This window comes from Pipistrellus kuhlii, unplaced genomic scaffold (genome assembly GCF_014108245.1).
Source record: "Pipistrellus kuhlii isolate mPipKuh1 unplaced genomic scaffold, mPipKuh1.p scaffold_m20_p_143, whole genome shotgun sequence".
Taxonomy (NCBI): Eukaryota; Metazoa; Chordata; class Mammalia; order Chiroptera; family Vespertilionidae; genus Pipistrellus; species Pipistrellus kuhlii.
The window spans coordinates 27,455-53,762 of record NW_023425453.1 but is presented as its reverse complement, the minus strand read 5'-3'; the positions used below and the strand labels follow the sequence as shown (position 1 = coordinate 53,762).

The following is a 26,308-nucleotide window of genomic DNA, read 5'->3' as shown; positions in this document are numbered from 1 at the left end:
GCATGTGTTTGTGTGCATGTGAATGAGTATGTGCTTGTGTGTATGCATGATTGTGTGCGTGCGCACGAGTGTGTGCATGTGTGTATGACTGTGTGTGTGCCCATGTGTGCGTGTGTGCATGCGTGCGTGCATTTGTGTTGTGTATACATGTGTGTTTATGAGCGTGTATGTGAATGAGCTTGTGCATGCATGTATGAATGTGTGTTTATGAGCGTGTATGTGAATGAGCTTGTGTGCATGCATGCATGAACATGTGTGCATGTGTGTGTTTGTGTGTGTGTCCATGCGTGCACATGTGTGTTTGTGAATGTGCGTGCATGTGTGTATTTGTGTTGTGTGCATGCATGTGTGTGTGAATGAGCTTGTATGTATGTGTGCATGCATGTATGAATGTGTGTTTGTGTGTGTTGTTTGTGTGTATGAGCGGGTTGTGTGCACATGCATGCGTGCACATGTGTGTGAATGTGTATGCATGTGTGTGTGCGTGTGCATGTTTGTGTGTAGGAGTATGTGTGGGTTTGTGTGCGTAGGTGTGTGTGCCTGTATGCACATATGTGTGTGTGTGTGCGTGTGTATATGTTTGTTGTGTGTGCATGTGCATGTGCTTGTGTGTGTGTGCGTGTGTCCAGGCCTCAGTGGCTGCAGGTCCTACGTATCTGGCTCCGTCTCACACTTACAATCTGAGGGCCCAGCAGGCCCCCCCGAGCTCCCCCGCCCAGGCCCCCCCAGCCCCCCTCACCCCCGCCGCCCCCTGCGCCCCCCCCCCCGGGCCCGAGGGACGACAAGGCAGCGGCCGGCCCGCTCCGGGCGAAGAGGCGTTTACTGCGGGCGCGCCAGAGGCCGTCACATTGGACACACGGACACCGCGGACAGACCACAGCGGCCGCCACCGAGAGCGGCCGGCGACAGCGGGGGGGGGGGGGGGGGGCACAGTGCACACGGGGAGAGCCGGGGAGAGCCGGGGAGACCGGGGAGACCGGGGAGAGCCGGGGAGAGCCGGGCCGGCCCCAGGACGCCCCCACGGCCGATCGGGAGGAGGGGGGCACAGTGCACACGGGGAGCACGGGGAGAGCCGGGCCGGCCCCAGGACGCCCCCACGGCCGATCGGGAGGAGGGAGGGGGCACAGTGCACATGGGGAGCACGGGGAGACCGGGGAGAGCCGGGGAGAGCCGGGGAGACCGGGGAGAGCCGGGGAGACCGGGGAGAGCCGGGGAGAGCCGGGGAGAGCCGGGGAGACCGGGGAGACCGGGGAGAGCCGGGGAGACCGGGGAGACCGGGGAGAGCCGGGGAGACCGGGGAGACCGGGAGAGCCGGGCCGGCCCCAGGACGTCCCAAGGCCGCCCATCGGGAGGAGGGGGAGCACGGGGAGAGCCGGGGAGAGCCGGGGAGAGCCGGGAGGAGAGCCGGGGAGAGCCGGGAGGAGAGCCGGGGAGAGCCGGGGAGACCGGGGAGAGCCGGGAGGAGAGCCGGGAGGAGAGCTGGGGAGAGCCGGGGAGACCGGGGAGAGCCGGGGAGAGCCGGGGAGACCGGGGAGAGCCGGGAGGAGAGCCGGGCCGGCCCAGGCCCGCCCCCACGCTGCCGATTGGGAGGAGGGAGGCGGTGACACAGGGCAGCCGTCCCAGGGCGGCCACGGCCGCAGCCACCAGCTATGCCACGGGCCCGGCCCGGGGGGGGGGGGGGGCAGGGACAGGGACAGGGAGGGGGGACAGGGCCCTGGGCCCCGGGGTCGGGGGACACAGCGGGGTCGGGGGACACAGCGGGGTCGGGGGGGACAGGGCCCTGGGCCCTGGGGTCGAGGGACACAGCGGGGTCGGGGGACACAGCGGGGTCGGGGGGGGGCACACAGCGGGGTCTCTCTCTCTCTCTCTCTCTCTCTCTCTCGACCGTGCCAATGAGGAGCACGCCGCCCCTTTAAGGGCTCCAACAAAGTCGCCTGCCTCTGGCCGGTGCGGCTCAGTGGGTAGAGCATCGTCCTGCCACCCGAATGGGTCCCGGGTTCGAGTCCCGGTCAAGGGCAGGTGCCCGGGTTGGGGGCTGGATCCCCATGGGGGGCGGGCAGGAGGCGGCCGGTGCGTGATGCTCTCTCCTCAGCGATGATTCCCTCCCTCTCCCTCTCCCTCTCCCCCCACCCCGCCTCCCAGGACCCGGCCCCGAGCTGCCCCTGCCCCTGCCTCGGCCGCCGCCCTCGGAGCCACTCAGGACACCCCCAAATCCCCCCCGAAAACAACGGGAGGAAAAACAAGCCCCGGACCCACACCTCCCGGCTCCCAGGCTCCCGGCCGCCCTGTGTGTGTGCGGATTTTTATTTTTTTTTTAATAGATATTCCTGATTTTTCACAGAGAGGAGGGGGGAGGGATGGAGAGCTAGGAACACCGGTGAGCGAGAGAACCATCGGCCAGCCGCCTCCGGCACGCCCCCCGCCACCGAGGCCCATGCCCGTGGCCGGAATCGAACCCGGGACCCTTCGTCCGCAGGCCGGCGCCCTGCCCACTGAGCCGCACCGGCTTCTGTGTGCTTGGGTTTTGTGGAGACGCCCTTGCTCTGCCTTTTTTTGGGGGGACCTCCCTGCCCACGGGCCCGGCGGGGGGGGGGGGGGGCACAGGAAGATGCCTGGGGCCTGGGCGGTCCAGGTGGGGGCGCCCTGTCTGCCTCCTGGTGCTCTGCCCCCACACCGCCTGCCTCGAACCCGGGACCACTCGGCCAGATGCTCCCAGGGCTCTGGCCCCGGCCGGTGTGGCTCAGTGGGTAGGGCGCCGGGCCCTAGAGTACAGCTCCCCACGCCTGCTGGGTCCCCGGGGCGCGGGGGGGGGGGGTGCTGCGGACAGGCCTCACCCCGAAAATACCTCCAAGCCACTGAGCAGACGCACCCCGCCTCACCCCACCCCCGAGGCCGCCTGGCCCCCCAAGTCCCACCCCCCCCCCCACACACACACACACACACCCGCGCCTCCACAAGGGCCTCTGTGCCTCCAGCCGCCTCCTGCAGGCTCCGGCGGGGGCGAGGGGAGCTTAGGGGAGATGCCCCAGCCCCGCCCCCCCCAAGCCCGGCCCCCGGTCCCCCCTCCTGCAGCCAGGGTGGCTCAGTGGGTGGAGCCCTCCTCGGGGCTCAGCCACGCACACCCTGGACTCGGACCCTCGCTCTCAGCCCACACACAGCACACACACAGCCCAGGAGGGGGCACCGGGCTGGGGAGCAGGGTGTGGACTGTACCCCCTTTTCCGTGCCCCCCCCCGCCCCCCGCCTGGGCCCTCCGCTCAGCTCACCGAGCACAGGCTGGGCCTCCCCTCCACCCCCCGATCGGCGCCCACAGCAGACACTGGCCGGGGGGAGCTGGGCCTGGGGGGGTTCGGGGTACGGGGTACAGGGTGCGGGGTACGGGGTACAGGCGGGGTACAGGGGAGTCCGGGACGGGGGTAAGCGGACATGGATCACGAGAACCGTCCGGGCGAGGAGATCAGACACAGCCGGCCCTCGGGATCCACGGAGGCGGACAATAAATACTCGGACCCGGACGTGTGTCGGGCGGGGGCGGGGGCGGGGGCGCGGCGCCCCCTGCTGGGGGCGTCTACTCGGAAAATGGCGGGAACATGCCCAGGTCGGCGAAGTCCTCGATGTTGTAGCTGCCGGTGCCCTGGGCGGGGTCCCCCGCCATGGGCAGCATGTCCTGCGGGGAGAGATGGGGGCGGGGGCGGGGTGACCCCTCGGCCCACGCAGGCGGGCGGGGCGGGGCGGGGCGGGGGGCGGCCCGGCGACACCCCAATGCCTGAGACCCGGGACCCGTGGTTCCCACAGTGAACAGCCGTGGTATCAGGCGGAGGAGGGGTGCAGGGGGGGGAGGGCGAGACCCCTCGGCCCCGGCCGGTGTGGCTCAGTGGTGAGCGTCGGCCTAGGAGCCAGGAGGTCAGGGTTCGATTCCCGGTTGGGGACAGGCCCGGGGGGCGGGCTCCATCCCCAGTGTGGGGCATGCAGGAGGCAGCCGGTCCGCGATTCTCTCTCCTCATGGATGTTTCTCTCTCTGTCTCTCCCCCCCTCCCTCCCTCCCTGTAAAAAAAAAAATTAAAAAAATCAATAAATATATATTGAGCCGAAACCAGTGTGGCTCAGTGGGTAGAGCGTCGGCTTGGGGACGGAAGGGTCCCGGGTTCGATTCCGGCCAAGGGCATGGACCTTGGTTGCGGGCACATCCCCAGTGGGGGGCGTGCAGGAGGCAGCTGGTCGATGACTCTCTCTCATCGACGTTTCTGACTCTCTGTCCCTCTCCCTTCCTCTCTGTACAAAATCAATAAAATATATTTACCGGTAAATATATATATATATATATTGAAAAAAAAAAAAAAAAGAAAAGAAAAAGCAACAGAGACTGCCAGGCGCCCAGGCCCCCTCCCCCGGGCCCTCCAGCCGGGGGCACCCTCGCTGGGGACAGGGCACCCACTCTGGGGGGACGCGGGGGTGGGGGCCGGGCGGGGGCGGGCGCACCTGGAACACCTCCGTCTGGCCGGGCTGCGGGTGGGCGTGCTGCTCGCCGCTCGGCTGCCCGTGGTGCTGCTGGCTCTGCCACTGCGACCAGACCTCCGAGGGCCGGCCCTGGAACTGGCCGCCCGCCTGGCCGCCCTCCGCTGGGGACGGGCCGGGCGGGAGGGGTCAGGGGGACACACATCACCGGGAGCCCCCCCAGCGCCCCCTCCCGCGGGGCCTGGATCCCCCCCCCCCGCCCGGACCCTCCCTCTATTCACTCAGCCCAGCTCCTGCGAACGGAACTGCCTTCGGAGGAGTGAGGGCTGTTCCTGTGTTATTTGTTTGCATTTGCGGGGGGCGGGGGGGGGGGGGAGGCAGAGAGAGAGAGAGAGAAACATCGATGTGGGCCCGGCCGGTGTGGCTCAGTGGGTACAGCGCCGGCCGGCGGACGGAAGGGGTCCCGGGTTCGAGTCCCGGTCAGGGCACAGGCCCGGGTGGCGGGCTCCATCCCCAGTGGGGGGCGCGCAGGAGGCAGCCGGTCCGTGATCCTCTCTCCTCGCGGATGTTTCTCTCTCTCTCTCTCTCCCTCTCCCTGCCCTTCCCCTCGAAAGTCAATAAATTCTATTTTTAAAAAGAGAGGGAGGGCCCCGGCCGGTGTGGCTCAGCGGACAGAGCGTCGGGCTGCGGACGGAAAGGTCCCGGGTTCGATTCCGGTCAAGGGCACGGACCTTGGTTGCGGGCACATCCCCAGTGGGGGGTGTGCAAGAGGCAGCTGATCGATGACTCTCTCTCTCATCGATGTTTCTGACTCTCTATCCCTCTCTCTTCCTCTCTGAGAACAATCAATAAAAAAATAAATAAAATAAAATGAAAACATTAACAGGATATTATCTTTTTTCCCCCGGGGGCTCGGGGTGCTCGGAGGTGTGACCCCCCGCCCCGCCCGCCCCCCTGCCCCGCCCCGCCCCGCCCCCCCGCCCCGCCTACCGAAGCCGGGTGCCCTGCTGGCCAGGCCGGAGTAGGCGCTGCCGCCGGGCGAGGAGGTGGCGGGGCTGGCGAGCGGGCTGTAGGAGGCGGGGTCGGCCGGGTAGCTGTGGCCGGTGCCGATGCCGAACGGGGACGACTGGGCCTTGCCGGCCTGGGGGGCGCGGGGGGGTGGGGGGCGCGGTCAGGGCCACGCGAGGGAGGGGCGGGCCCCGGGACCCGCCCGGGCTGGTGCCCGCCGCCCACGGGGGTGGGCGCCCGATGGGGCCTGATCCGGGGGACGGGACCCCGATCCCCCCCGCACCCCACCCCCGGACTGATGGCCGCCGGGCGCAGGACGGACGGGCCGCACGGCAGCTGGACGTGGGGGCAGGTCAAGGTAACCGGAGGCAGGTCAACGTCACACGGGACAGGTCAACGTCACATGGGACAGGTCAAGGTCACTCAGGTCAGGTCAAGGTCGCCGGGGCAGGTAAAGGTCACACGGGATGGGTCAAAAGTCACATGGGACAGGTCAAAGTCACCCGGGGCAGGTCAAGGTCACTTAGTACAGGTCAAGGTCACTCGGGACAGGTCAAGGTCACTCGGGACAGGTCAAGGTCGCCGGGGCAGGTAAAGGTCACACGGGGCAGGTCAAAGTCACTCGGGGCAGATCAAAGTCACCCGGGGCAGGTCAAGGTCACTTAGTACAGGTCAAGGTCACTTAGGACAGGTCACGGTCACTCGGAACAGGTCAAGGTCACACGAGACAGGTCAAGGTCATCCGGGGCAGGTAAAGGTCACACGGTGCAGCTCAAAAGACACTCAGGGCAGGTCAAGGTCACACAGGATAGGTCAAGGTCACATTGGACAGGTCAAGGTCACATGGGGGCAGCTCAAGGTCACCCCAGGTCAGCTGTGGCCTAAGCCATCTGGCCTGGCCGACTCGGACGCTGGCCGCCGTGGCATGGGGTCCGGGTGTCCCTGCTGAGTGCAGCTCCGCCCAGGCCGGGATTTGGGGGGCCGTGGGGTGCCCGGGGCGTACCTGTCCGGGGAAGGGGGCCGGCTCCCGCCCAGGCCGGGATTTGGGGGGCTGTGGGGGGCCCGGAGCGTACCTGTCCGGGGAAGGGGCGGGCTCCCGCCCAGGCCGGGATTTGGGGGCCCGTGGGTGCCCGGGGCGTACCTGTCCGGGGAAGGGCGGCCGGCTCCCGCCCAGGCCGGGATTTGGGGGGCCGTGGGGTGCCCGGGGCGTACCTGTCCGGGGAAGGGCGGCCGGCTCCCGCCCAGGCCGGGATTTGGGGGGCCGTGGGGTGCCCGGGGCGTACCTGTCCGGGGAAGGGGGCCGGCTCCTGCCCAGGCCGGGATTTGGGGGGCCGTGGGGTGCCCAGGGCGTACCTGTCCGGGGAAGGGGGCCGGCTCCCGCCCAGGCCGGGATTTGGGGGGCCGTGGGGGGCCCGGGGTGTACCTGTCCGGGAAGGGGGCCGGCTCCCGCCCAGGCCGGGATTTGGGGGGCCGTGGGGGGCCCGGGGTGTACCTGTCCGGGGAAGGGGCCGGCTCCCGCCCAGGCCGGGATTTGGGGGGCCGTGGGGGGCCCGGGGTGTACCTGTCCGGGAAGGGGGCCGGCTCCCGCCCAGGCCGGGATTTGGGGGGCCGTGGGGGGCCCGGGGCGTACCTGTCCGGGGAAGGCGGCCGGCTCCCGCCCAGGCCGGGATTTGGGGGGCCGTGGGGGGCCCGGGGCGTACCTGTCCGGGGAAGGGCGGCCGGCTCCCGGTCCAGGCCACCTGGCCCTGGGAGAGCTGCCGGGAGATCTGGGGCAGGTTCTGGCCGGAGGAGGACGAGGACTGCAGGTCGTTCACGCCGGGCACGTGCACCACGGAGGAGCTGGCGGGGAGCAGGGGCTGTGCCACCATGGCCGGCCACCTCACCCCCCGCCCTGCCCGGGCCACCTCCCCCCCCCATCCTGCCCGGGCCACCTCCCCCCCATCCTGCCCGGACCACCTCCCCCCCATCCTGCCCGGACCACCTCCCCCCCATCCTGCCCGGACCACCTCCCCCCTCATCCTGCCCGACCACCTCCCCCCTCATCCTGCCCGACCACCTCCCCCCCATCCTGCCCGACCACCTCCCCCCTCATCCTGCCCGGACCACCTCCCCCCCATCCTGCCCGACCACCTCCCCCCCATCCTGCCCGACCACCTCCCCCCCATCCTGCCTGGACCACCTCCCCCGCCATCCTGCCCGGGCCACCCCCCCCCATCCTGCCCGACCACCTCCCCCCCATCCTGCCCGACCACCTCCCCCCCATCCTGCCCGACCACCTCCCCCCATCCTGCCCAGCTCCCCCCATCCTGCCCGGGCCACCTCCCCCCCATCCTGCCCGACCACCTCGCCCCTCATCCTGCCCGGACCACCTCCCCCCCACATCCTGCCCGACCACCTCCCCCAATCCTGCCCGACCACCTCCCCCCGCCGATCCTGCCCGGACCACCTCCCCCCCATCCTGCCCGGGCCACCTCGCCCCCCATCCTGCCCGACCACCTCCCCCCCATCCTGCCCGACCACCTCCCCCCCATCCTGCCCGACCACCTCGCCCCCCGCCCGCCGCCCGCGCGCACCTGAAGGCCTTGCCGGTGTGTCCGGCCGGGAAGGGGCCGCCCTGGGCGTAGAGGGCCTGGCTGCCTGCCGAGGCCGGGCCCAGCATCTTCTTCTCCGCTGGACAGACGGGCACATGGTCAGGGCCCGCCAGCGGGTCACATGGTCAGGGCCCGCCGGAGGTCACATGGTCAGGGCCCGCCGGAGGTCACATGGTCAGGGCCCGCTGGCGGGTCACATGGTCAGGGCCCGCTGGCGGGTCACATGGTCAGGGCCCGCTGGAGGTCACATGGTCAGGGCCCGCCGGAGGTCACATGGTCAGGGCCCGCTGGCGGGTCACATGGTCAGGGCCCGCTGGAGGTCACATGGTCAGGGCCCGCCGGCAGGCCACATGGTCAGGGCCCGCTGGCGGGTCACATGGTCAGGGCCCGCTAGAGGTCACATGGTCAGGGCCCGCCGGCGGGTCACATGGTCAGGGCCCGCCAGGAGGTCACATGGTCAGGGCCCGCCGGAGGTCACATGGTCAGGGCCCGCTAGAGGTCACATGGTCAGGGCCCGCCGGCGGGTCACATGGTCAGGGCCCGCCAGGAGGTCACATGGTCAGGGCCCACTGGAGGTCACATGGTCAGGGCCCACTGGAGGTCACATGGTCAGGGCCCGCCAGGGGGTCACATGGTCAGGGCCCGCTGGAGGTCACATGGTCAGGGCCCACTGGAGGTCACATGGTCAGGGCCCACTGGAGGTCACATGGTCAGGGCCCGCCGGCGGGTCATATGGTCAGGGCCCGCCGGAGGTCACATGGTCAGGGCCCGCCAGCGGGTCACATGGTCAGGGCCCGCCCGCAGGTCACATGGTCAGGGCCTGCTGGCAGGTCACGACACACCCCCCCCACCTGGGCCAGGACCCAGCCCCCCACCTGGGCCAGGACCCAGCCCCCCCACCTGGGCCAGGACCCAGTCCCCCCCTCCCCCACCCCTGGCACTCACAGGCCCCAATGCCCGCGAACATCTCGGCGAAGCGGGGGTCGCGCTCCTGGGAGAAGATGGTGTCGGCCTTCTCCACGCCCTTCCCGGCCTCGTGCACGCCGCCCGGCAGGCTGGGCACGGGCACCTGTGGGCGGGCGGGCAGGGGTCACCCCACGGGGGCTCTGACGCCCGTCCGTCCCCCCACCGCCACCATCCCCGTCTCCCAGGCCGGAGAGGACCGACCGCGGGTGCCACGGCGGACGCAGAGGAATAAGCGTAACCCACGCACGCCGAGGCCCGTGTGGCTCAGTGGGTAGCGCGTCGGCCTGTGGACGGAAGGTGCCCGGGTTCGGTTCCGGTCAAGGGCATGGGCCCTGGGTGCGGGCACATCCCCGGTGGGGGGCGTGCAGGAGGCAGCTGATGGATGTTTCTCTCTCTTTGATGTTTCTAGCTCTCTATCCCTCTCCCTTTCTCTTTGTAAAAAAAAAATCAATAAAATGTATTTTAAAAAATAATAATAATAATAACCCACGCACTCCACCGGCAAAAGTGCATTTGAAGTTTAGATTTAAAAATACATATATATATATATATTAAATTTTATTATTGTTTTTTGAAGTGTTTCCATTGATTTCAGAAAGGAAGGAAAGGGGGAGGGAGAGAAAGAAACATCCGTGATGAGAGAGAATCACGGATCGGCCGCCTCCTGCACGCCCCCCCCCCGGGGATGGAGCCCGCCACCCGGGCCTGTGCCCTGAGCGGGAATCAAACCCGGACCTCCTGGTTCACAGGTCGATGCTCCACCACCGAGCCACACCAGCTGGGCACAGTTTAAAATTTTTAAAAATGTATTGCTTTTAGAGAGAGAAGGGGGAAGAGAGAGAGAGAGAGAGAGAGAGAGAGAGAGAGAGAGAGAGAGAGAAACATCCATTTGCAGCCCTAACCGGTGTGGCTCAGTGGATTGAGCGTCGGCCTGCGGACTGAAGGGTCCCGGGTTCGGTTCCGGCCAAGGGCACAGACCTCGGTTACAGGCTCGACTCCGGGCCCTGGTCAGGGTGCGTGCAGGAAGCAACCTTTCCATGTGTGTCTCTCTCTGTCTCTCCCTTCCGCTCTCTCTAAAGATCAATGGGGAAAAAATACCCTCGGTGAGGACAAAACAAAATAAAAAGGGGGGAGTTGCTGGTGCCCCGGGGGCAGGCGGACCTCTCAGTGCGGGCAGGGGGCGCCACAAGTCCTGCTGAGTGAGGGGCGGAGCCAAGCTGAGCCCCGCCCTCAGCCCAGGCCCCGGGTTCGAGGCGTCCCCACACTCACGTGGGTCAGGTCGTAGGAGGACAGCCCGTCTCTCTGGTGGACCTCCAGCTCGGCCTGCTGCTGCTGGAGCTGCCTGCGGGCGGGAGGGCGGTCACTGCCGGGCGGCCCCCCAGCACCGGGAGGGGGGAAGGATGGGGGGAGGGGGGATCTCCAATGGTCATTCATTTTTTAAAAATATATATTTTATTAATTTTTGTACAGAGAGGAAGGGAGAGGGACAGAGAGCTAGAAACACTGATGACGGAGGATCATCGATCAGCTGCCTCCTGCACGCCCCCCACTGGGGATGTGCCCGCAACCAAGGCACATGCCCTTGGTCGGAATCGAACCCGGGACCCTTCAGCCCGCAGGCCAACGCTCTATCCACTGGGCCACACCGGTGTCGGCTGTTCGTTCATTTTTTAAAGTACACCGGGTGGCCAGATGATGATGGTCTCTGAATGCATAATGATCTTGCCACTCAGTGTGTGTGTGTGTGTGTGTGTGTAAGTACATGTATATATATTAGAGGCCCGGTGCATGCATTCGTGCATGGGTGGGGTCCGGCCAGCCTGGCCAGGGGGAGGGGACAGGGGCGGTTGGCCGGTCTGCCTGCTGGTCGGACTCCTGGTCGAGGGGACCATGTGCATATGAGCCTTTTATTATATAGGATAGACACGGAGTGGCCAGATGATTATGCGTTCAGAGATCATCATCATCTGGCCACTCAGTGTGTGTGTGTGTGTGTGTGTGTGTGTCTGTGTGTGTTAGAGGCCCGGTGCATGAATCTGTGCATGGGTGGGGTCCGGCCAGCTGGGCCAGGCGGAGGGGACATGGGTGGTTGGCCGGCCTGCCTGCTGGTCGGACTCCTGGTCGAGAAGACCATTTGCATATGAGCCTTTTATGATGGAGCAGTGGTTCTCAACCTTCCTAATGCCGAGACCCTTTGACACAGCTCCTCGCGTGGTGGTGACCCCCAGGCATAACATTATTTTCGTTGCTCCTTCATCACTGTCATTTTGCTGTGAATGAATTGTAATGTAAATATCTGTGTTTTCCGATGGTCTCAGGCGACCTGTGGGTTGCGATCTGCTGCTGTAGAGAAAAACTGCAGTTATAAAGTAGCAACAAAATAATGTTATGGCCGGCGTGGCTCCGTGGCTGAGCCTCGACCTAGGAGCCAGGAGGCCAGGGTTCGATTCCGGTCGGGACACAGGCCCGGGTTGGGGGCTCCGTCCCCAGTGGGGGGCGTGCAGGAGGCGGCGGATTGATAGGGGGGAGCAGCGGAGACCCTGGGGGCGCCGTGGGCTCTCGCTGTGCTGCCCGGCTCAGTGGGACCCGGAGCCATTGGCATCACCCTCAGGGGATCGGAGGGGGACGGGACCCGGCACCCGGGGCCACTGATGCGGGTGTCCTCCCTGGCCTGGGGCTGGGGGCCTGCCAGTGGGGGAGGGGCCACGCCCCAGGTCCCCGCTGGGCGCCTGCAGGGGGAGGGGGGAAAGGGGAGGGGCCACGCCCCAGGTCCCCACTGGGCGCCTGCAGGGGGGCCAGTGTGGGGCTCACGTCCCAGGTCCCTGATGGGGGGAGGGTCAGTGGGGGAGGGTTCCACGCCCCAGGTCCCTGATGGGGGGAGGGTCAGTGGGGGAGGGTCCACATCCCAGGTCCCTGATGGGGGAGGGTCAGTGGGGGAGGGGTCCACGCCCCAGGTCCCTGATGGGGGGAGGGTCAGTGGGGGAGGGGCCCACATCCCAGGTCCCTGATGGGGGGAGGGTCAGGGGGGGAGGGGACCACGCCCCAGGTCCCTGATGGGGGAGGGTCAGGGGGGGAGGGGACCACATCCCAGGTCCCTGATGGGAGGGGAGATCAGTGGAGGAGGGGCCCATGCCCAGGGCCTGCAGGGGGGAGTTGGAGGGGAAGTGGGGGGGCCTGGGGCAGGGCACGCACTTGACGTTGGTGTTGGTGCAGATGAGGTACTCGATCTCGTCCGAGTACGGGTTCTGGAAGGTGAAACTGCTGGTGCGCAGCAGCAGCCACTCACGGTTCTTGGTGCGGAAGCGGTACATGACGGACAGCACCTGGCCCTTGAGCTTCACCACCTGCGGGCAGAGGGGCGGGGTCAGCGGGCGAAGGGGGCGGAGACAGAAGGAGGGAGGGACGGAGCCAGCAGGAGGGAGGGGGCGGAGTCAGCAGGAGGAATGGGGTGGAGTCAGCGGGAGGGACGGGGGCGGAGTCAGCAGAAAGGATGGGGCGGAATCAGTGGGATGGAGGGGGCGGAGTCAGCGGGAGAGGGGCGGAGTCAGAGGGAGGGATGGGGTGGAGTCAGCAGGAGGGTCAGGCGGAGTCAGCGGGAGGGAGGGGGCGGAGTCAGCAGGCAGAGTGGGCGGAGTCAGTGGGAGGGAGGGGGCGGAGTCAGTAGGAGGGAGGGGCAGAGTCAGTGGGAGGGAGGGGGTGGAGTCAGCGGGAGGGAGGGGGGCGGAGTCAGCGGGAGGGAGGGGACAGAGTCAGCGGGAGGGATGGGGCGGAGTCAGTGGGAGGGAGGGGGCGGAGTCAGCAGGAGGAATGGGGTGGAGTCAGCGGGAGGGAGGGGGCGGAGTCAGCGGGAGGGAGGGGGCGGAGTCAGCGGGAGGGAGGGGGCGGAGTCAGCGGGAGGGAGGGGGCGGAGTCAGCAGGAGGAATGGGGTGGAGTCAGTGGGAGGGAGGGGGTGGAGTCAGCAGGAGGGATGGGGTGGAGTCAGCAGAAGGGAGAAGGGCAGAGTCAGAGGGAGGGATGGGGCGGAGTCAGTGGGAGGGAGGGGTGGAGTCAGCAGAAGGGAGAGGGGCAGAGTCAGAGGGAGGGATGGGGGCGGAGTCAGTGGGAGGGAGGGGCGGAGTCAGCAGGCAGAGGGGGCGGAGTCAGCAGGCGGAGGGGGCGGAGTCCGCAGGAGTCATGTAAAAGGGTTTTCCATCGTGCAGGTACATAGTAGGTGCTCAGCTGCACACAGTAAGCGTTCAGTGGACAGCAGCTAAGCTCTGGCCGGTGTGGCTCAGTGGATAGAGCGTCGGCCCGCAGACTGAAGGGTCCGGGGTTCGATGCGCAGTGGTGGGCTCGGTCCCCGTGTGGGGCGTGCCGCGGTACCTGCTGGAAGCTCTCCCGCAGGTGGCTCTGGTCCTCCGAGTGGCAGAACTCCAGAATGTCCTTCCCCAGAAGGTCCTGAGGGAGGAGAGACGCTTTAGGGAAACGGGGCCCCTCTCCAGGGAGCCCCGGCCGGTGTGGCTCAGTGGTTAGAGCGCCGGGGGCCCCAGGGTTCGATGCCGGGCAGGGCATGGACCTCGGTGGCAGGCTCCTCCCCTCGCCCGGGCCCTGGTAGGGGCGCGTGCAGGAGGCAACCCGTCCATGTGTCTCTCTCTCATCAACGTTTCTCTCTGTCTCTTCCTCTCTCTCTAAGAGTCCTCCTCACCCCATCTCTAGCTCACCCCGGGATGAGGGGGGGAAAGGCACCACCACAATGCTGGCTGCGGGACCCCCATCCCAGGCCCCCTGGCCTCGCTGACCCTGGCGTCTCACTCTGCTAAGGCCCCAGGTTGGGGGCGATCAATCCTTCAGGGGAGGGCAGTTAGGGGTGACCAGACCGGCAGGGGAAGGCAGTTAGGGGTTACCAGGCTGGCAAGGGAGGGCAGTTAGGGTGACCAGGCCTGCAGGGGAGAGAAGTTGGGGGCAAACGGGCTGGCAGGGTAGCAGTTAGGGGTGATCAGGCTGTCAGGGGAGCAGTTAGGGGTGATCAGGCCGGCAGGGGAGTGGTTAGGGGGTGATCAGGCTGGCAGGCAGAAGCGGTTAGGGGACGATCAGGGAGGCAGGCAGGCGAGCAGTTGGGAGCCAGCAGTCCTCGAGTGCGAGACGGGTCCCAGACTGGAGAGGGTGCAGGCTGGGCTGAGGAATACACCCCCCACCCATGCACGAATTTCGTGCACTGGGCCTCTCGTGTGTGTATATATATATATATAAGCAGCTTTATTTTTGTTTTATTTTTTAAGACTTAGAATAACCCTCTCATGTTGTTTCATTCAGTGTTTACTAGTTGCTAATCCTCACCTGACGATATTTCCCCATTGGCTTTTAGAGAGAGTGGGAGAGAGAGGGAGAGGCAGAGATCGAACGTCGATGGGAGAGAGGCCCATGGGCGGGGTGCCTCCTGCAGGCGCTCCGGCCAGGGCCCCGGGCCGGGCAGAGCCTGCCACTGAGGTCCGTGCTGTTGACCGGCATCGAACTCAGGACCCTCCTTCGGGGGGTTGACCGGCCGGGGCTCCCACGGCCTCAGGGGGACACAGGCCTCTGCCGAAGGCGACAAAGTTTCAATTAATTCCAAGAAAAATGGTGGCACCCTCGGAGCTGGAGAGAGAGAGAGCAGGAGGCTAGGGTTGCCCCTGGCGATGGAGGAAGCCAAGCTTCCTGCACACCCTGGCTGGCCCGGGCCTCCGCTCCAGGCGACAAAATTTCAATTACAGAAGGTAGACAAATCCGAGCAGAAACGGCTGCCGGCCAGGGAGCGAGCAGGAGGCTTGGCTCTGCTCCAGGCCGCAAAGTTTTCACTTATAGAAGGTAGACAAACCGCCGAGACGGCTGTGGCTCAGTGGATAGAGCGTCGGCTTGGGGACTGAAGGGTCCCGGGTTCGATTCCGGTCAAGGGCACGGACCTTGGTTGCGGGCACATCCCCAGTGGGGGGTGTGCAAGAGGCAGCTGATTGATGACTCTCTCCATTCGATGTTTCTAGCTCTCTGTCCCTCTCCCTTCCTCTCTGTACAAAATCAATAAAAAATATATTAAAAAAAAAAAAGAAGAAGAAGAAGAAGAAGAAGGTAGACAAATCCAGACAGAAATGGCTGCCGAAACCAGTTTAGCTCAGTGGTAGAGCGTCGGTCTGCGGACTGAAAGGTCCCGGGTTCGATTCCGGTCAAGGGCATGGACCTTGGTTGCGGGCACATCCCCAGTGGGGGGTGTGCAGGAGGCAGCTGGTCGATGTTTCTCTCTCGTCGACGTTTCTAGCTCTCCATCTCTCTCCCTTCCTCTCTGTAAAAAATCAATAAAATATATATTTTTAAAAAATGGCTGCCGGCCAGGGAGCGAGCAGGAGGCTTGGCTCCTCTCGAGGCTGCGAAGTCTCCCCTGGGCCCCGCACCCCCTGACGGAGCCGCGCCCGGAGCTCAGGAGGCGGGGCCGTCCCCGCGGCACCCACCTGGGGCTGGTAGCCGATGACGCTGATGCAGCGGGGGTCCACGAAGGTGATGAGGCCGTCGGCGCTGTGCCGCGACAGGAACTCCGTGGGCACCGCCATCCCGCTCATGTCCATGCACACCGGGGAGCTGGTCACCTGCGGGGGCGCCGAGTGAGGAGGAGGAGGAGGAGGAGGAGGAGGGGCGCCGGTCCGCGGAGCCGGCCACGCCAGGAGCGCTGCGGCCCAGCCAATGTCAGGGAAAGCGAGGGGCGTTTTAATGGAAAGGTTGTCGCCTGACTTTCGCGATATCCTGTTCTGCATAACCTATCGTACGGAATCAAGAGGTGATGCGCAGATGGACCGTCGCTCCGACACACAAGATGGCGGACCCCATGTGGACACAAGATGGCCGGCAGGGGAGGGCAGTTAGGGGAGGACCAGGCCTGCAGGGGAGGGCAGTTAGGGGAGGACCAGGCCTGCAGGGAGGGCAGTTAGGGGAGGACCAGGCCTGCAGGGAGGGCAGTTAGGGGAGGACTAGGCCTGCAGGGGAGGGAAGTTAGGGGAGGACCAGGCCTGCAGGGAGGGCAGTTAGGGGAGGACCAGGCCTGCAGGGGAGGGCAGTTAGGGGAGGACCAGGCCTGCAGGGGAGGGAAGTTAGGGGAGGACCAGGCCTGCAGGGAGGGCAGTTAGGGGAGGACCAGGCCTGCAGGGGAGGGCAGTTAGGGGAGGACCAGGCCTGCAGGGGAGGGAAGTTAGGGGAGGACCAGGCCTGCAGGGGAGGGAAGTTAGGGGAGGACTAGGCCTGCAGGGGAGGGAAGTTAGGGGAGGACTAGGCCTGCAGGGGAGGGCAGTTAGGGGAGGACCAGGCCTGCAGGGAGGGCAGTTAGGGGAGGACTAGGCCTGCAGGGGAGCGCAGTTAGGGGAGGACCAGGCCTGCAGGGGAGGGCAGTTAGGGGCAAACAGACTGGCAGGGGAGCAGTTAGACATCAATCAGGCTGGCAGGGGAGGGCAGTTAGGGGCAATCAGGCTGGCAGGGGAGTGGTTAGGGGGCGATCAGGTTGGCAGGGGAGGGCAGATAGGGGTGATCAGACTGGCAGGGGAGGGCAGTTAGGAGCAATCAGGCTGGCAGAGGAGCAGTTAGACATCAGCCAGGCTGGCAGGGGAGTGGTTAGGGGGTGATCAGGCTGGCAGGGGAGGGCAGTTAGGGGCAATCAGGCTGGCAGGGGAGTGGTTAGGGGTGATCAGGCTGGCAGGGGAGGGCAGTTAGGGGCAATCAGGCTGGCAGGGGAGTGGTTAGGGGGCGATCAGGTTGGCAGGGGAGGGCAGATAGGGGTGATCAGACTGGCAGGGGAGGGCAGTTAGGAGCAATCAGGCTGCAGAGGAGCAGTTAGACATCAGCCAGGCTGGCAGGGGAGTGGTTAGGGGTGATCATGCTGGCAGGCAGAAGCAGTTAGGGGCAATCAGGAAGGCAGGCAGCCAGGCAGTTGGGAGCCAGCAGTCCTGGACTGTGAGAGGGGTCGGAGTGCACACGTGTAGGGGTCGGAGTGCACACGTGTGGGGATTGGAGTGCACACCTGTGGGGGTCAGAGTACACGTGTGTGGGGGTCAGAGTGCACATGTGTGGGGGTCAGAGTGCACACGTGTGGGGGTCAGAGTACACATGTGTGGGGGTCAGAGTGCACATGTGTGGGGGTCAGAGTGCACACGTGTGGGGGTCAGAGTACACATGTATGGGGGTCAGAGTGCACACGTGTGGGGGTCAGAGTACACACGTGTGAGGGTCAGAGTTTACAGGTGTGGGGGTCGGAGTGCACACGTGTGAGGGTCAGAGTTTACAGGTGTGGGGGTCAGAGTACACACGTGTGGGGGTCAGAGTACACACGTGTGGGGGTCAGAGTACACACGTGTGGGGGTCGGAGTGCACACGTGTGGGGGTCGGAGTGCACACGTGTGGGGGTCGGAGAGCACACGTGTGGGGGTCGGAGTGCACGCGTGTGGGGGTCGGAGCGCTCCAGGCCTAGGGTGCACCCAGCGGTCTGCACTCCAGCTCCCTCTGCTCCCGGCCCAGCCTCCCCTCCTCCCAGAGCGGGACCCGGACCCGCACCCGTCTGAACGCACAGGAGCAGGGGGACCCCACACCCGCACCCGTCTGAACGCACAGGAGCAGGGAGACCCCACACCCGCACCCGTCTGAACGCACAGGAGCAGGGGGACCCCACACCCGCACCCGTCTGAACGCACAGGAGCTGGGTGACACCCACACCCGCACCCGTCTGAACGCACAGGAGCAGGGAGACCCCGGACCCGCACCCGTCTGAACGCACAGGAGCTGGGGACCCCGGACCCACAGACCCCACACCCGCACCCGTCTGAACGCACAGGAGCTGGGGACCCCGGACCCACAGACCCCGCACCCGCACCCGTCTGAACGCACAGGAGCAGGGAGACCCCGGACCCGCACCCGTCTGAACGCACAGGAGCTGGGGACCCCGGACCCACAGACCCCACACCCGCACCCGTCTGAACGCACAGGAGCAGGGAGACCCCGGACCCGCACCCGTCTGAACGCACAGGAGCTGGGGACCCCGGACCCACAGACCCCACACCCGCACCCGTCTGAACGCACAGGAGCTGGGGACCCCGGACCCACAGACCCCGCACCCGCACCCGTCTGAACGCACAGGAGCAGGGTGACACCCACACCCGCACCCGTCTGAACGCACAGGAGCAGGGTGACACCCACACCCGCACCCGTCTGAACGCACAGGAGCAGGGTGACACCCACACCCGCACCCGTCTGAACGCACAGGAGCAGGGTGACACCCACACCCACACCCGTTTGAACGCACAGGAGCTGGCAGACCCGGACCCACACCCGTCTGAACGCACAGGAGCAGGGAGACCCCGGACCCGCACCCGTCTGAACGCACAGGAGCAGGGAGACCCCGGACCCACAGACCCCGGACCCGCACCCGTCTGAACGCACAGGAGCTGGGAGACCCCGGACCCACACCCGTCTGAACGCACAGGAGCTGGGAGACCCCAGACCCGCACCCGTCTGAACGCACAGGAGCAGGGAGACCCCGGACCCGCACCCGTCTGAATGCACAGGAGCAGGGAGACCCCGGACCCACAGACCCCCGGACCCGCACCCGTCTGAACGCACAGGAGCAGGGAGACCCCGGACCCGCACCCGTCTGAACGCACAGGAGCAGGGAGACCCCGGACCCACAGACCCCGGACCCGCACCCGTCTGAACGCACAGGAGCAGGGGGACCCCGGACCCACAGACCCCGGACCCGCACCCGTCTGAACGCACAGGAGCTGGCAGACCCCGGACCCACACCCGTCCTAACGCACAGGAGCAGGGGGACCCCACACCCGCACCCGTCTGAACGCACAGGAGCAGGGAGACCCCGGACCCGCACCCGTCCGAACGCACAGGAGCAGGGTGACACCCACAGCCGCACCCGTCTGAACGCACCGGAGCAGGGGGACCCCACACCCCCAGGCCCCTGTGCCATGCCCGGCCCGGGGGAGGGGCGCCCTCCGCCCAGCACCTCACCTGCAGCCGGCCGATGGCCACCAGGCAGTACTTGCTGCCCTGCCCCACCTCGGCGTCCTCCTCGGGGATGGTCATTCCTGAAAGAGAGGCAGCGTCAGGCGAGCGGGAAGGGGGCAAAGGGCCCCGGGACGCGGGCCCACCAGCCCCCGCCGGCTCCTCTCCCTGCCTGACGTCCTTCTTCTTAAAATACATACATTTTTAATAGATATTTTACTGATCTTTCACAGAGAGGAAGAGAGAGGGACAGAGAGCTAGAAACATCGATGAGAGAGAAACATCCATCAGCTGCCTCCTGCACCCCCCCACTGGGGATGTGCCCGCAACCAAGGTCCATGCCCTTGACCGGAATCGAACCCGGGACCCTTCAGTCCGCAGACCGACGCTGACACTGAGCCACACGGGTTCAGACCAGAGCGGGATTTTCGTAGGAAGGAGTGTCCTGGCCATTGGAGCAACATTTTGACGATTCCCTGGTGGGTTTTCCAAGCCCAGTGGGCCCTTCCTGAACCCCATTATGTGTGAATAAACCCCAGTAAGACACACACACACTCAGACTCACACACACAGACACACACAGACACACAGAGACACACAGATGCAAACATACACGGAGGCACACACACAGGCACACACTCACAGAGACACACAGACACACACAGAGACACAGACACAGAGAGACACACACACAGAGACACAGACACACACAGAGACACACACACACAGAGACACACACACAGACACACACACAGAGACACAGACACAGAGACACACACAGAAACACACACAGAGACACAGACACACACAGAGACACAGACACAGAGAGACACACACAGAGACACAGACACACACAGAGACACACACAGACATACACACAGAGAGACAGACACACACAGACACAGACACACACAGAAACACATACATAAACACACACAAACACACACAGAGACACACAGACACACACAGTCACACACAGAGACACACAGAGACACAGACACACACAGACACACAGACACACAGAGACACACACATAGACACACAGAGACACACAGAGACACAGACACACATAGACACACATAGACACACACAGAGACACAGACACACACACAGTCACACACAGAGACACACACAGACACACAGAGACACACACAGAGACACACACACACACACAGAGACACACACACCAAGTGGAACTAGAAGCTGCTCTTCAGGAGGAAATTCGGCACCAGCCAGCAATGCTTCTCAGGCCCTGGCTGGTGTGGCTCAGTGGAGAGAGCGCCGGCCTGTGAATGGAAGGGTCCCGGGTTCGATTCCGGCCAGGGGCAGCATGCACCTTGGATGCGGGCACATCCCCAGTGGGGGGGTGCAGGAGGCAGCTGATCCATGATTCTCTCTCATCGATGTTTCTGGCTCTCTGCCCCTCTCCCTTCCTCTCTGTAAGAAATCAGTAAAACACGTGTTTTGTAAAACTCCAAGGAAAACGACCGTGGGGGGAGGATTAGCTAAAGACGTGTTTCTCCGAGCCTCACACGGGGCCCCGCTCGCCCTGGCCCTGCCCCCAGCCGGGGCGTATGACCTGGACTCAGACCCTCACGTGTGAATGAAGACATATTTTCCTGCATTCCGCCATACGGGGGCGGGGGAGGAATTCCGAGGAGAGGAATCCAGGCCACTGGCTCCCAGCGCCTGCCAGCATCCTCTCTGGGGAGAGCAATCGCGTTAGACAAAAAAAATAATGAAAAAAATAAAGTTTCCTGAGCGAATGCGTTTGGGAAGCGTCGTTTAAACAATGATGAAAGGAGGGGACTGTGGCTCAGGGGTTGAGCATCCACCTAGGAACCAGCAGGTCAGGGTTCGATTCCCGGTCAAGGGCACAGGCCCGGGTGGCGTGCTCCATCCCCAGTGGGGGGCGTGCAGGAGGCAGCCGACCCATGATTCTCTCTCCTCATGGATGTTTCTAATTCTCTCTCCCTCTCCCTTCCTCTCTAAGATCAATAAAAATTTATTTTTTAAAAATCATTTAAGGCCTAACTGGTGTGGCTCAATGGATAGAGCGTCGGCCTGCAGACTCAAGGGTCCCGGGTTCGATTCCAGTCAAGGGCATGTGCCTTTTTTTAAAATATATTTTATTGACTTTTTACAGAGAGGAAGAGAGAGGGACAGAGAGTTAGAAACATCGATGAGAGAAAAACATCCATCAGCTGCCTCCTGCACACACCCCCCACTGGGGATGTGCCGGCTGCCAAGACACATGCCCTTGACCGGAATCGAACCCGGGACCCTTCAGTCCGCAGGCTGAGGCTCTATCCACTGAGCCACACATCGGAAGGAAATGATGTTTCTACCTCTTTCTCCCTTTCCCTTCCTCTCTGACATCAACTAAAAATAAATAAACAAATAAAATAAGAATAAACAGGAACCATGACTAGCAGGTTGGGATTGAGAAACTCCAGGAATTTGTCAGAAGCGAAGCAGGACATTGGGGCCAAACTGTCCGGGGCACAGAACACGGATCCGGGAAACGGAGACGGGGCTCCCGGGTGTGAGGGGAGCGAGCTGGGAGCAGAGCTGCTTGGAACCATCTAGAAAAATTCCACCCCCGCCACCCCCACCCCCTGCAGAGAGACGCCGGGGCCTGCTGAGCAGGGGCCGGCCCAGCACCGGGCAAAATGCGTGCAAACAGGTCCTGGCCGGTGTGGCTCAGTGGGCAGAGCGCCGGCCTGCAGACCGAAGGGTCCCGGGTTCGAGTCCCGGTCAAGAGCACAGGCCTGGGCTGCGGGCTTGATCTCCAGTGTGGGGCGTGCAGGAGGCAGCCGGTGGATGTCTCTCTCTCCTCATGGATGTTTCTCTCTCTCTCTCCCTTCCTCTCTGTAAAAAAAAAAAAAAAAAAAAAAAAACAACAATACTATATATATATATATTTTTTTAAGAATGAAATGCTGTCAGGCTCCCCGGGAAGGCCCCGGTGTGCCTGGAGGGGCTCCGGAAGTGACCGGAATGTTCCATGACGTGTGTGCTCAACGCGGACTCAGGAGGGAGCACGCAGGTCGCCGGTGGGCTGTCTAAGACTCTTTTATTTATTTTATTTTTATTGATGTCAGAGAGGAAGGGAGAGGGGAGAGCGAGAGAGAGACATCCATGATGAGAGAGAATCTTGGATCAGCTGCCTCCTGCACGCCCCCTGCTGGGGATATGCCCGCAACCAAGGTACACGCCCTTGACCGGAATCGAACCCGGGACCTTTCAGTCCCGCAAGCCGACGCTCTACCCACTGAGCCGCACCAGCCAGGGCCCTAAGAATCTGTTGACGAGGCTCCTGCTGGCTCCTGCCCCCCCTCCCCCCGGGGCACCTCCGGCCGGCCCGGCCAGGCCGTGCTGGGAAGGCTGGCTCCCAGGAGCAGGTCACTCACTGTTTACACCGCGGGCCGCTGAGCTCATGGGCGCGCGCGGGCGGGCCCGCATTCCCCGCGGCCGCTTTACGAGGCAGAGCGAGGGGCCGCCCCCGGCTCCGGGCCCCGTGGCCTGGCTGGGGGGGGCGGGAGGTAAGGGGCCCGCGGCCGGATGGCCGCCTCTGCCTTCCTGGAAACGTGTCCCGGCCCCGGCCGGTGCTGCTCAGTGGTTAGAGCTGTGCTTCTCCGCCTTCCTGATGCCTCGGCCCCCTCAGACAGGGCCTCGTGGTATGGTGACCCCCACCACCACTGTAACTTTGCTACTTTGTGTGTGTGTGTGTGTGTGTGTGTATGTGTGTGTGTGTGTGTATGTGTGCGTGTGTGTGTGTGTGTGCGTGTTTTAATATTTTATTGATTTTTTTACAGAGAGGAAGCCAGAAGGACAGAGAGTCAGAAACGCTGACAGAAACATCGATCAGCCGAAACCGGTGTGGCTCAGTGGGTAGAGCGTCGGCCTGCGGACTGAAGGGTCCCGGGTTCGATTCTGGTCAGGGGCATGGACCTTGGTTGCGGGCACGTCCCCGGAGGGGGGTGTGCCAGAGGCAGCTGGTCGATGTTTCTCTCTCATCGACGTTTCTAACTCTCTCTCTCAATTCCTCTCTGTGTAAAATCAATAAAATACATTAAAAATATATATATATATATATATATTTTTTTTTTTTACAGAAAGGAAGACAGGGGGACAGAGTCAGAAACTTTGACAGAATCATCGATCAGCTGCTTCCTGCACGCCCCCCACTGGGGATGTGCCCGCAACCAAGGTCCATGCCCCTGACCGGAATCGAACCCGGGACCCTTCCGCCCGCAGGCCGACGCTCTAGCCACTGAGCCACACCGGCCGGGCCACGCTTTTTCTGACCAGTCCTCCCTGGCTGGCGTCTAGAGGGATTCAGGGTCCTCCTTAGGAGGAGCCCCTCCCAGTGCGATCCCTGAAGGTTCCGGAAGGCACCGCGTAAGGCCCTGAGCACGCAGGGCAGGGCGGGGGGTGCTGTCCGGGCGGACTGTGCCGGCGTGGACTCCCACCAGCACCACGCACGCCTGTCCGCCCGCCCGTCCTGCTTCTGAATCTCACAGGCGCCATGTCTTTCTTTTGTCCTTTTTTTTTTTTTTTTTTGCTCCCGTGGTTTCCGGTGTATAAGACGACTTTTGAAACGAAAGAAGCCTAGTAAAAGGCCTGCTCAGATTGGCCTGTTAAAAAAAGAACTGGTGTTGCCTCGGAAGTGGGGGGTAGTCCTATACAGCGAATAGGGGCCCAAACCTAGGTTTTAACTGTAAAAAAAAAAAAATTAGGGGGTCGTCTCATACGCCGGGAAATACGGTATTTGGGTAGGTCAGAAGGGATGGTTATCTGGTTATTTCGGTTCCGCAGTGATGAGTCCCCCAAAGGCTTAGCGTGTGTGTGCGTGTATGTGTTGCGCACGTGTGCACATGTGTTATGTGTGTGTGTGGTGTGCATGCACATGCATGTGTGTGTGCGTGCGCTTTTAACAGTCTCTTTCTATCCTTTGTTCATTTTCCTTTTAATATATTTTATAGATTTTTTTTTTTTTTAACAGAGAGGAAGGGAGAGGGAGAGAGAGCCAGAAGCATCGATGAGAGAGAAACATTGATCAGCTGCCTCTGGCACACTCCCTACTGGGGACATGACCGCAACTAAGGTACATGGCCTCGACCGGAATCGAACCCCGGACCCCTCAGTCCGCAGGCCGACGCTCTATCCACTGAGCCAAATTGGCTGAGGCTTAGATAAATTTTTTTAATCTTTTTATATATATATATATATATATATTATTGATTTTTTTAATAGAGAGGAAGGGAGAGGGATAGAGAGTTAGAAACATCGATGAGAGAGAAACATCGGCCAGCTGCCTCCTGCACACCCGCTACTGGGGATGTACCTGCAACCAAGGTACATGCCCTTGACCGGAATCGAACCCGGGACCTTTCAGTCCGCAGGCCGACGCTCTATCCACTGGGCAACACCGGCCGGGGCTCCTGTGCTCATTTTTCCCTTCGGAGTTAAAAAAATGTGCTTTGGGGGCACTTTCTTCTTTTTTCTTTTTGTCCACGTGGTCCCCAGGGCGCCCCCTGGCCCCGCGCTCAGCAGGACAGTCCCTCCTCCCCCCTGCGCCTCCCCCTCACATACTTCCAGGCCGAAATCACCTCCCTCCTCCTCCAACACAAACACCGGCTGCTGCCACCCACCGCCCGGGGCCAAGTTTCCAGGCCTCGCCCGTCACCCGTCCCACGGCCGGCCGCCCCGTCCCCGGGCACTCCCAGCACAGAGCCGCCCGCCACCCCCCGCGCCCACCCCGGCCGCCCTGCCTGCACCCGGCCGGCCCCCTCCCCCCAGCTCCCCCGCAGGACGCCGCGTGTTAGGCTTACGGCCATCTATCGGGGGCTACTGGCGGGTGCTGTGCGCCTGGAGCCCCAATACTGTGCCAGGAGCGAGCGGGTGGGGCCAGAAACTGTCCTTACACCGGCCAGTTCCTCTTCCTTCTGCCTGCCAGCCTGGTCGCCCCCTAACCACCCCCCTGCCAGCCTGATCGCCCCTAACCGCTCCCCTGCCAGCCTGGTCGCCCCCTAACCGCTCCCCTGCCAGCCTGGTCGCCCCCTAACCGCTCCCCTGCCAGCCTGATCGCCCCCTAACCGCCCCCTGCCAGCCTGATCGCCCCCTAACCGCTCCCTCGCCAGCCTGATCAGCCCCTAACAGCTCCCCTGCCAGCCTGATTGCCCCCTAACCGCTCCCCTGCCAGCCTGATTGCCCCCTAACCGCCCCCCTGCCTGCCCGATCGCCCCTAACCGCCCCCCTGCCAGCCTGATCAGCCCCCTAACCACTCCCCTGCCAGCCTGATCGCCCCTAACCACTCCCCTGCCAGCCTGATCGCCCCCTAACCGCCCCCCTGCCAGCCTGATCGCCCCTAACCGCTCCCCTGCCAGCCTGATCGCCCCCTAACCGCCCCCCTGCCAGCCTGATCGCCCCCTAACCGCCCCCCTGCCAGCCTGATCGCCCCCTAACCGCCCCCCTGCCAGCCTGATCGCCCCCTAACCGCTCCCTCGCCAGCCTGATCAGCCCCTAACAGCTCCCCTGCCAGCCTGATCGCCCCCTAACCACTCCTCTGCCAGCCTGATTGCCCCTAACCGCTCCCCTGCCAGCCTGATTGCCCCTAACCGCCCCCCTGCCAGCCTGATCGCCCCTAACCGCTCCCCTGCCAGCCTGGTCGCCCCTAACCGCCCCCCTGCCAGCCTGATCGCCCCTAACCACCCCCACACAAACACCTCGGGCTTTATGACACGCGGGGGGCGACAGACGGCGGGCCGGTGCGGGGGGAGGGGGGAGGGGGGAGGGGACGCAGGCGGCGGCTGCTCACCCGCGGGCGGCCAGGCCTTGATGTAGCCGGTGCAGTGGACCACGGCGTACTGCGCCTCCCCTTCCTTCACGGGCCCCAGGCCGTTCCTGCGGGAAGAAGGGCCCCCGCCCGGGGCTCAGGCGAGGGGCCCGGCGGCTCCTCCCGCACCCGAGCCACCCACCGGGCTCCCTGGTTCGCCTGGAGGTTTTGAATCTTGACTGTTTCCCCTCCTTCCGCGGAGTCTGAGAGTCGAAAATAAATACCCGCGTCCCCCAGCTCCCTTTCTCATCTCAGCCCCAGAGACCCGGCGTGCTGGGTCTCCTGGTCCTCCCCACACTCAGCCCCTCTCCATATCCGGCTACTCCTCTCCACACCCAGCTTCTCCCCTCCACACCCAGCTACTCCTCTCCACACCCAGCTACTCCTCTCCACACCCAGCTTCTCCTCTCCACACCCAGCTACTCCTCTCCCCAACCAGCTACTCCTCTC

General features: G+C 64.1%; 1 protein-coding gene across 2 annotated transcripts in view; it reads right to left on the bottom strand.

Moving 5' to 3' along the window:
• Positions 1-3,455: 3,455 nt before the first annotated feature.
• The window catches only part of ARNT2 (aryl hydrocarbon receptor nuclear translocator 2), a 48,324-nt gene continuing 25,471 nt past the window's right edge, over positions 3,456-26,308 (bottom strand). For both annotated transcript variants that reach the window (XM_045581611.1, XM_045581612.1), the window contains exons 7-18: positions 25,841-25,926; positions 19,024-19,100; positions 15,480-15,614; positions 13,384-13,458; positions 12,213-12,364; positions 10,290-10,362; positions 9,000-9,123; positions 8,037-8,133; positions 7,164-7,302; positions 5,446-5,596; positions 4,480-4,619; positions 3,456-3,667 (exon numbers count right to left, since the gene is read on the bottom strand). In XM_045581611.1, the coding sequence (XP_045437567.1) occupies positions 3,569-3,667; positions 4,480-4,619; positions 5,446-5,596; positions 7,164-7,302; positions 8,037-8,133; positions 9,000-9,123; positions 10,290-10,362; positions 12,213-12,364; positions 13,384-13,458; positions 15,480-15,614; positions 19,024-19,100; positions 25,841-25,926 (1,348 nt within the window). In that variant the 3' untranslated portion in view covers positions 3,456-3,568. The remainder of the gene's footprint in view (positions 3,668-4,479; positions 4,620-5,445; positions 5,597-7,163; positions 7,303-8,036; positions 8,134-8,999; positions 9,124-10,289; positions 10,363-12,212; positions 12,365-13,383; positions 13,459-15,479; positions 15,615-19,023; positions 19,101-25,840; positions 25,927-26,308) is intronic.